At 45.0% G+C, this 17067-nt stretch overlaps 1 protein-coding gene across 3 annotated transcripts; it reads right to left on the reverse strand.

The window, feature by feature from the left end:
• Positions 1-91: 91 nt before the first annotated feature.
• Positions 92-17051, reverse strand: slc7a7 (solute carrier family 7 member 7). 3 transcript variants are annotated; one of them, XM_036957909.2, is made up of 11 exons: positions 16914-17033; positions 16270-16577; positions 13661-14313; positions 6147-6272; positions 5751-5895; positions 2884-3007; positions 2586-2689; positions 2340-2436; positions 1784-1933; positions 1266-1449; positions 92-947 (listed from the first exon to the last, which is right to left on the reverse strand). In XM_036957909.2, the coding sequence occupies exons 3-11, from the start codon at positions 14163-14165 to the stop codon at positions 871-873; spliced, it is 1512 nt and encodes a 503-aa protein (XP_036813804.1). In that variant the 5' UTR covers positions 14166-14313; positions 16270-16577; positions 16914-17033; the 3' UTR covers positions 92-870. The 3 variants fall into 3 exon arrangements, with proteins under 3 accessions (XP_036813804.1, XP_090070707.1, XP_090070708.1); XM_090214581.1 differs by having other exon boundaries at positions 16270-17051; XM_090214582.1 differs by lacking the exon at positions 16270-16577 and having other exon boundaries at positions 16914-17030.
• Between the last annotated feature and the right edge of the window lie 16 nt (positions 17052-17067).

Consider the following 17067-nt stretch of genomic DNA (forward strand, 5'->3'; position numbering starts at 1 on the left):
ACCCTGGTCGATTTCTATATATCGCTCTGGTTACAACTACTGTCTGTATTCTACTCATCCATGGTGGGAATTTAGAAGAAAAAGTCAGTCGTAACATTTCTATCAGTAATTTATTATAAATACAGTGTAAACCTTTGACTAACCATCGACTCAACCAACCCCCCCCCCCCCCCCCTTCGCAAAGATCTTAAAAGCTTCAGGTGGGACAGACATTTACATAGAACACAAAAAAAGTGGCTAGAGCAATCTATATTCTACATGTCTAGTCCTCACTACAGGTGATGCCAAATACAACCTTTATTGTCAGCAGTGCTGTTTCAATGATGATCTACCTACCCACACAACAAATTAACCCTCTAATTAGATTTCTTTCCTACATGTCTTCAGTATCTTTTGTTATTCAATAATGACATTTTATTAATGCCACTTCACAGGTATTAGTAGACTTATACCTCTGTGTTTATAAAGGCAGCCCCATTCTGATATTTTGCCCAATTATTGGCAAAAGAGCTGATCTGATTGGTCAAAAGACCAATTAGTGGAAACAGATCAGAATTGGGCTGCCTGTGCAGACGCAGCCTACATTGAAAGATCATAAATATCAGTATTTGAGTAAAAAATGTAAGGCATAGGAATGGTTTAGTATTGATACATCAGGAGTGTGTGTGTGTGGAACGTCCTCAGAGGCAGCTGGAGTGTCATCCTGGCCGTAGAACGACCCCATCGTCCAATGAACATATCATGGCGATAATTGGTTGGCCAGAGATTTGGTCCAATGAATGGCTGCCGTTTGAATCAGCAGCCCATGGCTGAGGGAAATACTGTCCAGGAAGTGTTTTGTGCGTCTTCAGTGTGTTGGTTCTTATCTCTTCACTCCAACTTTTCTATGACATCCAACTCAGTCACAACAGAATAGCACACCTTCTGAATCAACAGACCAAAGTTGGCTAGAGGGAGAGAGGATGAGAGACCTATCCATCAAACACACCATCAATGTAGTGACATTAGCAATAGCATGAGAAGTGCACTTTGGTTGAAGAATGTACATAAAAAAAATTTAGGCATACAAAATAATGTACTTACAAAACTCATGTCATACCAAACTAGGGTCGTAAAATTCCAGTAATTTCCCCAAAGTTCCCAGATTTTCCAGAAATCCTGGTTTGGTAGATTCCCTGGGATTTTCCAGAAACCCTGGGAATTTGGGTAAAGTCCCCAGATTTTTGCAACACTATACTAAATTCAAACATTCATCTGATTCTTACCAAAGAACCTGCGGAGCCACATGGGCCTTTTGGTGGCGGGAGTGTAGATACACAGGAAGTAAACGGGGACTCCTGATAGGGCGATGCCGATGCCAATCAGAGAGTTGATAGTGTCACTGTAGATGGGAACCACCACTAGGAACACGGTGCAGAAACAGAAGATGATCGGGAAGAACAGACTGAGCTGATAGAGGGAGAGAGAGAGACAGAGAGACAGAGAGAGAGAGAGAGAGAGACAGAGACAGAGACAGAGAGAGAGAGAGAGAGAGAGAGAGAGAGAGAGAGAGAGAGAGAGAGAGAGAGGGAAAGACAGAGAAGAAGAGTTACGTCACAACTATCAAACAGGGTCTGGTATTGACGTCAAACAGTGAAAGAGATTCAAAACTATTGTGAATTACAGTACAAACGCTTCAGACGTTACAACCAATGGAAGTTTGCATTTTAATATGTCTATAGGCTACAGTGTTTTGTGCTGAGCCTATTGGTGTTAAAGGTGAATGTGTGGACGATTGTGTTACCTTGAGGGGTCGGACTCTGTCTGGCTGTTTCCAGCGCAGGTACAGCTGTCCCAGGATAGAGAGGCCCACAAAGAACCAGTAGCTGAAGCTGTAGTAGTTGATCAGTTTAAAGATGTCCTCCACACACAGATAGACCAGAGCCATGGCACCCTATAGCATAGAGCAACAGCACTATGTCAATATACTGTACATACAGACTATATTTCAGACACTGTAGAAAGAGGGAGAGCTGAACACTACAGGACAGACAGACAAACAGTGCGCTGAGGCAGACAGAACAACGGGTTAAAATAAAGGACTGCTGAAACAGGTAGGCAGATTTCTGGGACAGACGGAACCCGGAGGCAGACAAAACGATGGGTCCGAATTTTCGGTAGACGCAGAAGCAGAACGTTGACACAGAACTCGGACAAATGCAAAACTGAACAATGGAAACAACTCGTAAGACAATGGAAATGTACATTTTTCAACACAGACAGTCAGACAGATGTCCCCCCCCCCCCACACACACACACACACACAAAAACACAGAGACTGGTTTTGCGGGATGACTGACGTTGAAGAGCAGTGCGGGGATGGGGGTGTAGCGGGTGACGTGGATCATACAGAGGTAGTCTGGGAGATGGCCCTCCCTGGAGCCCACGAAGAACAGCCTGCAGGGAACACACACACACACAGGGTTATCGCGTGTTGGTCAAATAAGGAGGAGAGGATCAGTGATAACAGTAACGATGATGAAGATGAGGATGATGACGTGATAATGATAGTTAAGACGCGTATCCGTCATGTCATTCTAATTCACCTGGAGGCAGCCAGGATAGAAGCGTTGAGTCCTCCGAAGCAGGAGAGAGCCACCGCTAGAGGGATGGTCCAGTTCATCACGCCAAACACCTGGTCTGCAAACGTCTGGGGGAATAAAAACAGATCTTATACTACACCAATTCAAAACGCTTACAGTACATCCTATGACAAAGTCATTTAGGGCTTATTCAATGGGATGATACTGCGGATAGAATTGTATACATCTGACATACTGTATAGAACCGGCTTTATGCTGTGTCATGTACAGGGAATCCTATTTCGATCCGAAGTGAACTTACCACAGCCACAGCGTCACTGTCCAGGATGGCGGGAATGGGCAGCACAGTGTAGTAGGCAACATTGGTCAGGATGTAGATCACAGTGACGATGGGCATGGAGATGGCGATGGCCAGGGGCAGGTTCCTGTAGATCACACAAACAAAACACCAGGGGGAGACAGAGACACTTAGATTTTTAGAAAACAACACAGCAAGTACGAAAACATTTAGGATGGTTCGGAAACATCCAGGGTTCTCCATGAGTGAACGGGTCAAGAGTTGAGTCGGAGGAGGAGCAGGGGGGAGGAGCAGAGGGAGGAGGCGGGGTGTGCTTGTCACGTAATCTGCCTGAGAACTCCTGGAAGTAGCTTGTGATCCAGTCATGTCTGTCTTGCGCCATTTCATCAGCGTTTAAGTGTGCGAATCAGAGCCAAGGGGATCAGATAAATCCTTCCCTCAGGAGGAAGAGCCCCTCGCCTTCCCCTGCAGAAAACACGACTACCCATTCAGTAGGTTATCCCTTTCCATACCTCCCATCCTTGCCTCATCAAACCACTATTACTTGACATTCTCTACCAATCGCAACCACTCCATATATTCCTACATACTCCTACCCCACTCCTTATTACACTTGCATCCTCTCAAGTCTTCCCTTCATTCTACACCTATGCCCTCTCATCCTTCTACTCAGTGGTGTAAAGTACTTCAAGTAAAAAGAGTTTACAGTACTACGTTAAGTCTTTTTTGGGGTTGATCTGCACTTTACTATACTATACATATTTTATGACAACTTTTACTTCACTACATTCCTAAAGAAAATAATGTACTTTTTACTCCATACATTTTCCCTGGCTGAAAAAAGTATTAAATCAAATCAAACTTTATTTGTCACATGCACCGATTTGTCACACGCGCCGAATACAAGTGTAGACCTTACCATGAACTGCTTACTTACAAGCCCTTAACCAACAGTGTAGACCTTACCGTGAACTGCTTACTTACAAGCCCTTAACCAACAGTGTAGACCTTACCGTGAACTGCTTACTTACAAGCCCTTAACCAACAGTGTAGACCTTACCGTGAACTGCTTACTTACAAGCCCTTAACCAACAGTGTAGACCTTACCATGAACTGCTTACTTACAAGCCCTTAACCAACAGTGCAGTTCAAGAAGAGTTAAGAAAATATTTACCAAATAAACTAAAGTTAAAAATAATAAAAAGTAACACAATAAAATAACAACAATGAGGCTATATATATACATGGGGTAATTTTAATGGCTTTCCTCTATTATATAGGTCCTGGATTGCAGGAAGCTTGGCCCCAGTGATGCACTGGGCTGTACGCACTACCCTCTGTAGTGCCTTACGGTCAGATGCTGAGCAGTTGCCATACAGGCAGTGATGCAACTGGTCAGGATGCTCTCGATGGTGCAGCTGTAGAACTTTTTGAGGATCTGGGGACCCATGACAAATCTTTTCAGCCTCCTGTGGGGGAAAGGGTGTTGTCGTGCCCTCTTCACGACTGTCTTAGTGTGTTCGGACCATGATAGATCGTTGATGATGTGGACACCAAGGAACTTGAAAACTCTCGACCCGCTCTCCTACAGCCCAGTTGATCTTAATGGGGCCCGTTCGGCCTGCCTTTTCCTGTAGTCCACGATCAGCTTCTTTGTCTTGCTCACATTGAGGGAGAGGTTGTTGTCCTGGCACCACATTGCCAGGTCTCTGACCTCCTCCCTATAAGCTCTCTCATTGTTGTGGGTGATCAGGCCTACCACTGTTGTGTCGTCAGCAAACTTAATGATGGTGTTGGAGTCGTGTTTGGCCACGTAGTCGTGGGTGAACAGGGAGTACAGGAGAGGAATAAGTACATACCCCTGATGGGCCCCTGTGTTGAGGATCAGCATGGCAGATGTGTTGTTGCCTACCCTTACCACCTGGGGGCGGCCTGTCAGGAAGTCCAGGATCCCGTTGCAGAGGGAGGTGTTTAGTTCCAGGGTCCTTAGCTTAGTGATGAGCTTCGTGGGCACTATGGTGTTGAACGCTGAGCTGTAGTCAATGAACAGCATTCCCACATAGGTGTTACTTTTGTGGGAAAGGGCAGTGTGGAGTGCGATTGAGATTGCGTCATCTGTGGATCTGTTTGGGCGGTATGCGAATTGGAGTGGGTCTAGGGTATCCGGGAGGATGCTGTTGATGCCTTTCAAAGCACTTCATGGCTACCGACGTGAGTGCTACGGGGCGGTAATCATTTAGGCAGATTACCGTCGCTTCCTTGGGCACAGGGACTATGGTGGGCTGCTTGAAACATGTAGTTATTACAGACTCGGTCAGGGAGAGGTTGAAAATGTCAGTGAAGACAATTGCCACTTGGTCCATGCATGCTTTTGAGTACACGTCCTGGTAATCCATCTGGCCCTGTGGCTTTGTGAATGTTGACCTGTTAATGTTATCACACAGTCATCCAAAACAGCTGGTGCTCTCGTGCATGCTTCAGTGTAGCCATACATTAAAATAACAAGGACATTGTGCCTTCTGGTTTGCTTAATATGAGCAATTTGAAATGATTTTGATACTTAAGTCTATTTTTTGCAATAACATTTACTTTGATACTTAAGTATATTTAAAACCAAATACCTTTAGACTTTTACTCAAGTAGTATTTTACTGGATAACTTTCACTTGAGTCATTTTCTATTAAGGTATCTTTACTCGGTTGTCTACTTTTTCCACCACTGCCTTAACTCCTTCCATATATCTAAGCCTCCATTCACTATACTCTCATTGCTACCCATTCTCTACTCCTTCACTACTCCTCATTCCTTACAGAGGGTTAACCCTTTGCCCACTGGTGCCTTCATCCTGCCCTCCCTCTCTCCCCCCTAACCTCTCTGGGTTTTTGATCTCCTCCGTGACGAAGTTCAGTGTGTCCCATCCGGAGTAAGAGAACAGAGCAGAGTAAAGTGCCAGAGCTATGTTTCCTGGATCCGTCGACGAGCCCTCAAACATGCCCTCAAAGTTCTGTGTCTGACCTGAGGAACACACACACACACGCATTATAACACGTACATAAATACATACATTCACTGGTGCAAATGAATGCGCGTCAATATAAGATATAAATATGTAAGTTATGTCAAATAAATGTATGTGAAGGAACATGTCCGAGTGTTCACAGTGTGCATGTCTGTGTCTGTGAATGTACCGTATAGTGGACGGATGGGTGAATATTTGTACGATATTAGTGATTTGTATTGAGTGGGAGACATCCTGTCATCGGTACCTTGGCTTATCTTGAACAGGCCGGTGATGATGACAGCGATGAGGGCGATGACCTTAGCATAGGTGAAGAAGTCCTGGACACGCGTCCCCCACTTCACATAGGCACAGTTCACAAAGGTCAGCAAACCTGTGGGAGAAACACAGACATTAAGATCTACGTTACTGCAGAGTGAGACAGAGAGACGGAGCGCACCCACACACACTGCATTGTGGGGCTGAGCTGCATGGGTCTGAGGTGCCTACTATAGCAACACCATTATACCTCAGTGTAGGCTTCTCTATCTACATAACGGGGTCCCTGAGAGTCAGAATTCCTTGTGGATGAGCAAGTCTGGACTCTGATTGGCCACTACGCTGACATGTACGTGTGTGCGTGTTGTAGTTTTAGAGTCTGCGTAGCTTGAGGAAATGAGGCTGCTGACTGCAGCAGTCCAGCCAGTTGTTTTCCACAGAAGGAAAGAGCAGAGAGCAGACAGATAAAGTGCACTCCTTGAAATGATTTAAAGACCTCGACAAAACATTAGTCAAAGCACTAACATACTGACACACTGACTGACTGTCTAGCTTCCTGTCCTGGCTGACAAATACACACTGACTGCATGACTGGCTAGCTACTTACAAATACAGACTGGCTGCCTGACTGACAAATACACACTGACTGCCTGACTGACTAGCTTACTGATAAATACAGACTGGCTGCCTGACTGACTACCTTACTGACAAATACACACTGGCTGCCTGACTGACTACCTTACTGACAAATACACACTGACTGCCTGACTGACTGCCTGACTGACTGGCTTACTGACAGACACAGACTGGCTGACTGACTGTCCAATCAACTTACTGACAGAAACAGACAGTTGCTAACTGTGTCCTTGTAGTACACTGCTCCCCCAGTTTTAAGAAAACATGTTTTCCAGTTAACCTTATCTCTCGCTCTCTCTCTCTCCTTATCAGTGTTTGTTCCTTCAAGTTCATAAAGTTACATGGAGATAGATTCATAGGATGGTCCAGTCTGAATCATTACTGATCTCCCTTTCACTGAGATTGAATATGTATTCAATGTATCCCTCCTTTCAAAATGGTGACATCCCAAACGTCACCCTATTCCCTATGTAGTAAACTACTTTTCATCAGTGCCGTTTTAGAGACACCCTATATATCTCACACACTACATCATGTTTAGCGAACCTTTAAAATACTAAAAATGCTCCTCAGCAATATATTCATGCAAAGCAGCCATAATATCATGTACCATAGTGTTTGCCTAAATTATTAACACTCAAGTTCATATCTAAACTCAGCAAAAGAAGAAACGTCCTCTCCTTTTCAACTGCGTTTATTTTCAGCAAACTTAACATATGTTAATATTTGTATGAACATAAGATTAAAACAACTGAGACAAACTTAACAAGTTCCACAGACATGTGACTAACAGAAATTGAATAATGTGTCCCTGAAGAAGGGAGGGGGGGGTCAAAATCAAAAGTAACAGTCAGTATCTGATGTGGCCACCAGCTGCATTAAATACTGCAGTGCATCTCCTCATCATGGACTGCACCAGATTTGCCAGTTCTTGCTGTGAGATGTTACCCCACTCTTCCACCAAGGCACCTGCATGTTCCCGGACATTTCTGGGGGGAATGGCCCTAGCCCCTCACCCTCCAATCCAACAGGTCCCAGACGTGCTCAATGGGATTGAGATCCGGGCTCGTCGCTGGCCATGGCAGAACACTGACATTCCTGTCTTGCAGGAAATCACGCACAATACGAGCAGTGTGGCTGGTGGCATTGTCATGCTGGAGGGTCATGTCAGGATGAGCCTGCAGGAAGGATACCACATGAGGGAGGAGGATGTCTTCCCTGTAACGCACAGTGTTGAAATTGCCTGCAATGACAACAAGCTCAGTCCGATGATGCTGTGACACACCGCCCCAGACCCTCCACCTCCAAATCGTCCTGCCTCAGAGTACAGGCCTCGGTGTAATGCCGATTCCTTCCACAATGAACGTGAATCCGACCAGAAGAACACTTTTTGCCAGTCCTGTCTGGTCCAGCGACAGTGGGTTTGTGGCCATAGGCGACATTGTTGCCAGTGATATCTGGTGAGGACCTGCCGTACGACAGACCTACAAGCCCTCAGTCCAGCCTCTCTCAGCCTATTGCGGACAGTCTGAGCCCTGATGGAGGGATTGTGCATTCCTGGTGTAACTCGGGCAGTTGTTGTTGCCATCCTGTACCTGTCCCGCAGGTGTGATGTTCGGATGTACCGATCCTGTGCAGGTGTTGTTACATGGTCTGCCACTGAGAGAATGATCAGCTGTCCGTCCTGTCTCCCTGTAGCGCTGTCTTAGGCGTCTCACAGTATGGACATTGCAATTTATTGCCCTGGCCACATCTGCAGTCCTCATGCTTCCTTGCAGCATGCCTAAGGCACGTTCATGCAGATGAGCAGGGACCCTGGGCATCTTTCATTTGGTGTTTTTCCAGAGTCAGTAGAGAGGCCTCTTTAGTGTCCTAAGTTTCCATAACTGTGACCTTAATTGCCTACCGTCTGTAAACTGTTAGTGTCTTTACGGCCGTTCCACAGGTGCCTGTTCATTAATTGTTTATGGTTCATTGAACAAGCATGGGAAACAGTGTTTAAACCCTTTACAATGAAGATCTGTGAAGTTATTTAGATTTTTACTAATTATCTGTGAAAGAGAGGGTCCAGACAAAGAAGGTTCATAATAGGGCCCTGCGGTTTTCCTAGTGTTGTTACGCTGTCAGTGTCCTAATTTTAATTATAAATATACACATACAGGCCAATGTACATCATTGACCATAACTCCTTCTCCCCTTCCTCCCCCATAACCACTGGGGAACCATAACACCGGCTCCCGCTTCCTCCCCCAAACGACGTATGAAGAGACATGAAGGTATAGACCAAAACAGTCTCCTATAAATAGGAGGTCTTCTTAGCTTTCCTGCAGTCAAGTTACCAAATTGCCTTCTAGTGGCGTCATGGGTGGAATGTTATATTTTTCATAATCAATAAACATTATTTTTTAAAACCTGCAGAAAATCCAGTGTTTCTATGTCAAATGGTTTTGTTATACATTATACAGTGGCTTGCGAAAGTATTCAACCCCCTTGGCATTTTTCCTATTTTGTTGCCTTACAACCTGTTGTATGTATCTCTTGATTTACACAACATGCAAAATATAACCCGAAACAAACAAGAAATAAAACAAGAAAACTGAAAACTTGAGCGTGCATAACTATTCACTCCCCCAAAGTCAATACTTTGTAGATCAACCTTGTGCAACAATTAGGGCTGCACGTCTCTTGGGGTGTCTCTATAAGCTTGGCACATCTAGCCACTGGGATTTTTGCCCATTCTTCAAGGCAAAACTACCCCAGCTCCTTCAATTTGGATGGGTTTTGATGGTGTACAGCAATCTTTAAGTCATACCACAGATTCTCAATTGGATTGAGGTCTGGGCTTTGACTAGGTCATTCCAAGACATTGAAATGTTTCCCCTTAAATCACTCAAGTGTTGCTTTAGCGGTATGCTTAGGGTCATTGTCCTGCTGGAAGGTGAACCTCCGTCCCAGTCTCAAATCTCTGGAAGACTGAAAAAGGTTTCACTCAAGAAGTTATAGTATTTAGCGCCATCCATCATTCCTTCAATTCTGATCAGTTTCCCAGTCCCTGCCGATGAAAAACATCCCCACTGCATGATGCTGCCACCACCATGCTTCACTGGGGGGGATGGTATTCTCGGGGTGATGAGAGGTGTTGGGTTTGCGCCAGACATAGCGTTTTCCTTGATGGCCAAAAAGCTCTGACCAGAGTACCTTCTTCCATATGTTTGGGGAGTCTCTCACATGCCTTTTATTCTTTAAGCAATGGCTTCTTTTCTGGCCACTCTTCCGTAAAGCCCAGGACTACTTCAGGGTTATCTTTGGTCTCTTTTTTGCTTCTCTGATTAATACCGTCCTTGCCTGGTCTGTGAGTTTTGTTGGGCAGCCCTCTCTTGGAATGTTTGTGTGGTGCCATATTATTTGCATTTTTTAATAATGGATTTAATGGTGCTCCATGGGATGTTCAAAGTTTGATTAAAAAAAATATAACCCAACAACTTTGTCCACAACTTTGTCTCTGACCTGTTTGGAGATCTCCTTGGTCTTCATAGTGCCGCTTGCTTAGTGGCGTTGCAGGCTCTGGGGCCTTTCAGAACAGGTGTATATATACTGAGATCGTGTGACAGATCATGTGACACTTAAATAAAGTCAACCTGTGTGCAATCTAACTAATTATGTGACTTCTGAAGGTAATTGGTTGCACCAGATCTTAGTTAGGGGTTCATAGCAAAGGGGGTGAATACATATGCACCAACCACTTTTCAATAAATATTTTTTCATTTCACTTCACCAATTTGAACTATTTTGTGTATGTCCATTACATGAAATCCAAATATAAATCTATTTAAATTACAGGTTGTAATGCAACAAAATAAGTAAAATAATTTTGCAAGGCACTGTATATACAAAAGTATGTGGACACCCCTTAAAATTTGTGGATTTGGCTATTTCAGCAACACCTGTTGCTGACAGGTGTGTAACATCGAGCACACAGATATGCAATCTCCAGATACAAACATCGGCAGTAGAATGGCCTTACTGAAGCGCTCAGTGACATTCAACGTGGCACCGTCATAGGATGCTACCTTTCCAACAAGTCACTTTGGCATATTCCTGCTCTGCTCGAGCTGCCCCATGCAACTGTAATTGCTGTTATTGGGAAGCGAAGTGGTAGGCCACAGATGTTCACAGAACGGGATGATGAGTGCTGAAGCGCGTAGCCCGTAAAAATCGTCGGTCCTCGGTTGCAACACTCACTACCGAGTTTCCAAACCTTCTCTGGAAGCAACGTCAGCACAATAAATGTTCGTCGGGAGCTTCGCAGTGGAAACGCGTTCTCTGGAATGACGAATCACGCTTTATTATCTGGCAGTCCGACGGACTGGAGAACGCTACCTGCCCCAATGCATAGTGCCAACTGTTGGTGGAGGAGGAATAACGGTCTGGGGCTGTTTTTCATGGTTCGGGCTAGGCCCCTTAGTTCCAGTGAAGGGAAATCTTAATGGTACAGCAGACAATGACATTGTAGACGATTCTGTGCTTCCAACTTTGTGACAACAGTTTGGGGAAGGACCTTTCCTGTTTTATCATGACAATGCCCCCGTGCACAATGCGAGTTCCATACAGAAATGGTTTGTCGAGATCGGTGTGGAAAAACTTGACTGGTCTGCACAGAGCCCTATTATGCAGACTGCGAGCCAGGACTAACAACATCAGTGCCCGACCTCACTAATGCTCTTGTGGCTGAATGGAAGCAAGTCCCTGCTGCAATCTTCCAACATCAAGTGGACAGCCTTCCATGAAGAGTGGAGGCTGTTATAGCAGCAAAGGGGGAGACCAACTCCATATTAATGTCCATGATTTTGGAATGAGATGTTTGACAAGCAGCTGTCCACATGTTGGTCATGTAGTGTATTTCAGTCTTCTGTGATGTATATAAAGTGCAATACGCAAACTCTATATCTGACACGGTACAGGTGTCTTCTTTCTTTAAGCCCATAACCATGTATGTGAGGTGTATACTTTTGTTTCAAAGTAGATTTGTTTAAGACTACCAAGACACACTGTATGTGACCCTGATTTAGCCCACTGCAGTAAAAGGTTAAACATAACATATCACACCACCCAGACCGGTCCAGACAGAGACAGTGAGTGATCTGGACTAACAGATGACTGACAGAGCGTAGCTGGCCACACAGATGTCCAAGGCGTGGTTGTATTGACAGTGAAAGGCTAGAAGGGTGGGAGGGTGTAGATCAGGTTGGTCCTGTTGGATAGTCTAGATCTGGACCAGATGTGAGGGGAGGTCAAAATAAGGGGAAGATTGACGTCTGCCATGGTTCGCGCAGTCCTGTGGTGTACGGAGTACTCCTAACCACCAATACAGGATCAGGTATTTTTCAATCAGCCTGATGGTTAAGGTTGGGGTTGACAGTAGGGTAATCTGATCCTATATCTGTGGTAATAGCTCATTTCCACCTGGGGGTGTTTACTGGTCTTTTCATTGGCTGTTGAAGTCCCCTAACGCCTGTAACCACTGATACAGGATCAGGTATTTTCCCATCCACTTGATGGTTAAGGTAAGGATGGGGTGCAGAGAAATCTGATCCTAGAACTGCGGTTATGGTTCACTTCTTTGCCATGCTTCAAGACTGGAGTCAGAGTCTTGAAGTAGAAAATACATTTACCTTTTTAACTAGCAGCTTTCAGCACATTCACAGTCCTCAAAGCATTGTTTATCTAAGTGTGTGTGTTGTAATTAGATGATTGAGTGTTAATTATTACTTAAGTAATTTTTATAAACTTGAAGGAGAATGCCCTTTTAGTAAATATTGTAACAGTGTTCCACCTGGTTTCCGTAGTAGACTTCTGTCTCGTTGACTCAGGGTTCCATCTTGTTGCTAATATTATGTTTAAACATTTGTTTAATATATTATAACTATTATACTATAATATTTAACTAGGCATGTCCATTAAGAACAAATTCTTATTTGCAATGACAACCAACCATAGCCAAGCCCTAACACAGACGACGTTGGGCCAATTGTGCGCAGCCCGATGGGACTCCCAATCCCGGCCGTGATACAGCCTGGAATCGAACCAGGTACTATACCTCTTGCACTGAGATGCAGTGCCTTAGACCGCTGCGCCACTCGGGAGCCCCTATCAATCTGTTCCAGTAGTCTGTCTTATACGTAACCTACTAATGTCTGTCAAACTCACAAGAATAATATGAGTGGTTGTGCTGAGGTCCAGTTTTCTACTAATCAGCTAGAACAATATCCATGTCTCAACACTCGATCCACTCCGCTCTCTACATATTACCTTACTAACATCTATTCATCCTCGTCTCCCTTGGTTTATAAATGATCAATTTACAGTACACTATTGTCATGGGTCACGGCTATGCTTGCAGTTTTATCTGGTCAGGTCATGTGATAAGACAAGTCACACAGACATTTTAAAATAGTTGAGTGGATTCTCCTTTCCCCTATCTTCGGTCTTTTAGACAGGAAGCACGTGTTGTAGTCTGTTGTCTCTGTCCTCCCCTCGCTGTTCCTCTTTCAACCTCTAGTGTTCCCTTCGGTTGCTGAGGTGCTTGACGTGGGTATGCCGTCATTTACTTTCTGTTCCCCTTTACCACAAAGAGAGGCGCATAAACCCATATATCCACGTTTAGCACAAACGGGACTGTGAACGCACACACAGTCAGTATGCAAAGTCCTTGCCCATACTATGGTTGGGGCCCTGAGTTTTTCTTGATAAGTTCCAGTGGTTAGGAAAAACCCAGGGCCCAAGCTACAGTAGAGACAGTGGAACAGTACTGCACCAACACACCAACAAGAACCCCCCCCCCATACACAATGACTATAACATACTCACATATACAGGCCGCTGCCAGCATGCGGTTAGCCAGATAGGGGGCTATGCAGGTGGGGAAGACGGGCTGCACCATGTAGTTAGAGAAGGTGATGGCTATGACCGCCTGGCTGGTGGGCTCTATGATCAACAGGGAAGTCCACAGCCTGATGAAGGCCAGGAACCCTCCGAAGGCCTCCAGGATGTAAGCATAACTGGCCCCTGACTTGGTGATGGTGGTCCCCAGCTCGGCATAACACAAGGCCCCGAACACAGAGAAGAGACCGCCGATGGTCCACACTACCAGCGACAGCCCATAGGAGGCGCTGTAGATTAACACACCTTTAGGCGAGACGAAGATGCCCGAGCCAATCATGTTGCCCACGATGAGACACACGCCGTTCAGGAGCGAGATCTCCTTCTTCAGCTTCATGGAATCGTTGTCGCCCCCCGAGTCGCCCGACTTGAGCGAAGGCGACCTGCCGTTGGTGGCGTGTGCTTGCGTGGGGGCGGGGCTGTAAGACGCCATTGTGGTGGAGTGGAGGTTGGAGATGGGATGTGGGGAAGTGAGCAACAGTGATTGGACCAGGTGGCTGTCAATCAGTCAGTTGGTGGAGAGGATTGCTTATAAGAGCTTAGGTAAAGTTGTTTTCCAGCTATGAGGGTCCCTCTGACATCTGTGGAAAAAAAAGAGACATACAAGAGAGTGTTTGGGTGTTGCCGCGGAAACCAAGCTGTCATCAAATGGAACCTTCAGTTCTTTTTCTTTTTTTTGTACATAAATGTTTGTTTGTGATACCTTGGTAACTAACTGAATACAATTCACAAACACAAATGTTAACAGACACACACGCTGTTGGTTATCGGATAGGGTTTCACAGATGGCAATTTGAGAGCCATTAGGGGTTTTAGTAAATGACCTTTTAAGCTTAAGTGTATTGACAGAGTGAGAGAGAGAGGCACACAGGCCTGACAACACTATAACGTTCATTACCGGCTGTCACTGACTGCCAATGTGATATTTTTAGTCTTAACTGTAACTATTCTACAGTGACATACACCAAGCTTTGCTAGGAGTCAACAGCATGCTGACCCGAAGCGTCATGTTTCGCAAAGTTCATTACCTTCAGCAGCATGTGTGGAGTTTGAATGACTAGACACATGCTGTGTTAATGCATCTTAGTGCATCAGCTCCAGTATATCACACATGCTCAGTCAGGACAGACAGCACATGAACAAAACAACACACATATCACACTGCTCTGTGTGAGAGAGGGGACAGGGCCGGGCAAGGGTCCTGGGCTAGCTACAGTTTTATCATACACACACACACACACACACACACACACACACAGCGAGAGAGGGGCCAGGGCAAGGGCCACCAGCTACTTAATGGCTATTTCTGGTACAAGATAAGTTGTTTTTGGGGGATCTCTGAAGGGAAGGGGAGGGAGTTGATTGAAAAACATATGAATAGACCACGGAACTGTGTCGTAGTGAACAATAATGCTGATTGGACTGGATGAACAGTACTTGGCCTGTAGAGCAAGACAGGGGATGATAAAACAACACAGAATAAGACCAGAACACAATTAGGCCAGAGGCAAACAGTAACAGGAGACTGGTAGAGACAAAGAGAGCAATGAAGTAGATAGACATATTGACCAATTGATAGAAAAAGAACACATACCATCAGAAGAGCAACATTTTTGGGGAGAAAACAGGTGGGAGTGAATGAGTGTGTGAGAGAGAGAATCAGAGTCAATCCATAGAGCTGTGTGGCTCTGGAGAAAATCAATTCCAGTACAAAACAACAGGTCAATGACAGACAGTCATATCATATCACAGGGACAGAGCATCGTCCTCCTGACACAGGAAGTAAAAACAGGTCTGATCACATGAATCCACCTTACATCATAGAACGCCAGGAAAAGAGAGCTCAAATGAATACAGTAGAGGCTACACAGTCCGTGGTGGGGTTGAGACGGGGTGGGGGAGAAGGGGAGAGATGGCGAAGTAGTGCAGCTAGATAGACAGCCCTGGCATGTGAGTTCAGTTGAAAAGAAAGAGTGATTGGGGGAGGACAGTAGATAGCCTAGTCTCAGCGCGTGATTACAAAGGGCAGGGCAGAAGGGCAGGAGACGTTCACAAGTAGAGGCCCTGGAAGTGAGGTGCAAGGTCCAAGCAGGCACTGATAAGTAGTCTACTCAAAGAGATATACCACTCAAGGTTGCTGTGTCCTACCTGAAATATATGCTCTCGCTCTCTCTCTGATCTCTATTCTCCTCTCTCGCTCACTCTCTCAAAGCTAGAAATAAACTATTCAGTATGACAAGTTAGCCGAAATCATTCGACCAACTCAGAGACTTAATTCGTTGCAAAGCTGGCAAGCTGCAGAGTTGACACAGCGCATTTTATTGATGAACGTTAGCTACATAGGAATGCCATTAGAAGTTCATATGTAATGTAACGATAGCTCACGGGGGGAAAAACACGTGTTAAACAGATAGTAAAATGTACAATTACAGTCAAACTACATTCTCTGTATTTGAAATATATAACATAAATGTAAAAACCCTGCATTGCTACTGTAGGTTAGTTAGGTTACATGCCAATAAATTCAGGGGTTTTACCTTTTCCAGGTGGCTATAGTTGAACTTGGCTTCCTTTCCTTGGGTGTCCTCTTGCTCTTCTTCTCGAAAGCCTATGTGGCAGCTTTTTATACCACGTTCATTTCATCCCTCATTGTATTACTCACTATTGTAACAAAGTGATCAAAATATCTCTGTGCGCTCTCCACTGATGCCCTTCCCTATCTGTCCGTCACGCAGCGTCCTCTGCTCTGACTTGGCTTCAGCCAACCTGCTCGCCCTCCTACCGGAGTCTGAAGGTACACAGTTGATCAGCTGATGAACTGTGTACCTGTTTTCTGTCCCAGATGCTACCAAGGGGACAGGGAAAAGAAGAGGAGGGAGATGGAGGATAATGCCTCTGTGTTCTGATAATGGGTTTCACTCTAAAAATGTATTGTTTCCCATCAAATTGATGAATAATGCAGTAACAGGCCTGATCATGTTTACTCGGCTATTCAAAAGTGTAACCGGCGTGAACTGGCTGGTTTAGCCGTGCGCGCTAGTAGCATTTTAGAGGGACCCTGGTTGAAGCCCAGGTTGGGGCGAGGAAAGGAACGGAAGCAATACTGTAACACAAGTTAACGCATACTTTCTGCTGTGGCAATTAAAGTCAACATGACCCTTTAATTCTTGTTTTAGCCTACCTGTTGATGGTGATGCTTGTTTTAGTTTTGGGCTATTATGTTAGGCAATGATGTTGTTGATGTTTCTTTGCTCGTCATCGTCAATAATCTGGCACAGTAGAAAGCAGCGTGGGAATCAAATGAATGATGAATCACTCTAAGAAATGATTCAAGT

The sequence above is a fragment of the Oncorhynchus mykiss genome, chromosome 21 (genome assembly GCF_057628025.1).
Source record: "Oncorhynchus mykiss isolate SJ-2025 chromosome 21, ASM5762802v1, whole genome shotgun sequence".
Classification (NCBI taxonomy): domain Eukaryota; kingdom Metazoa; phylum Chordata; class Actinopteri; order Salmoniformes; family Salmonidae; genus Oncorhynchus; species Oncorhynchus mykiss.

Coding starts and splice junctions, on each gene's coding strand:
- slc7a7 (XM_090214581.1), bottom strand. CDS start 14,165: ATGGCGTCTTACAGCCCCGCCCCCACGCAAGCACACGCCACCAACGGC. Junction 6,273..13,660: donor GCTGGCAGCGGCCTGTATAT/GTGAGTATGTTA, acceptor TTTCTCCCACAG/GTTTGCTGACCTTTGTGAAC. Junction 5,896..6,146: donor CCTGTTCAAGATAAGCCAAG/GTACCGATGACA, acceptor TGTGTTCCTCAG/GTCAGACACAGAACTTTGAG.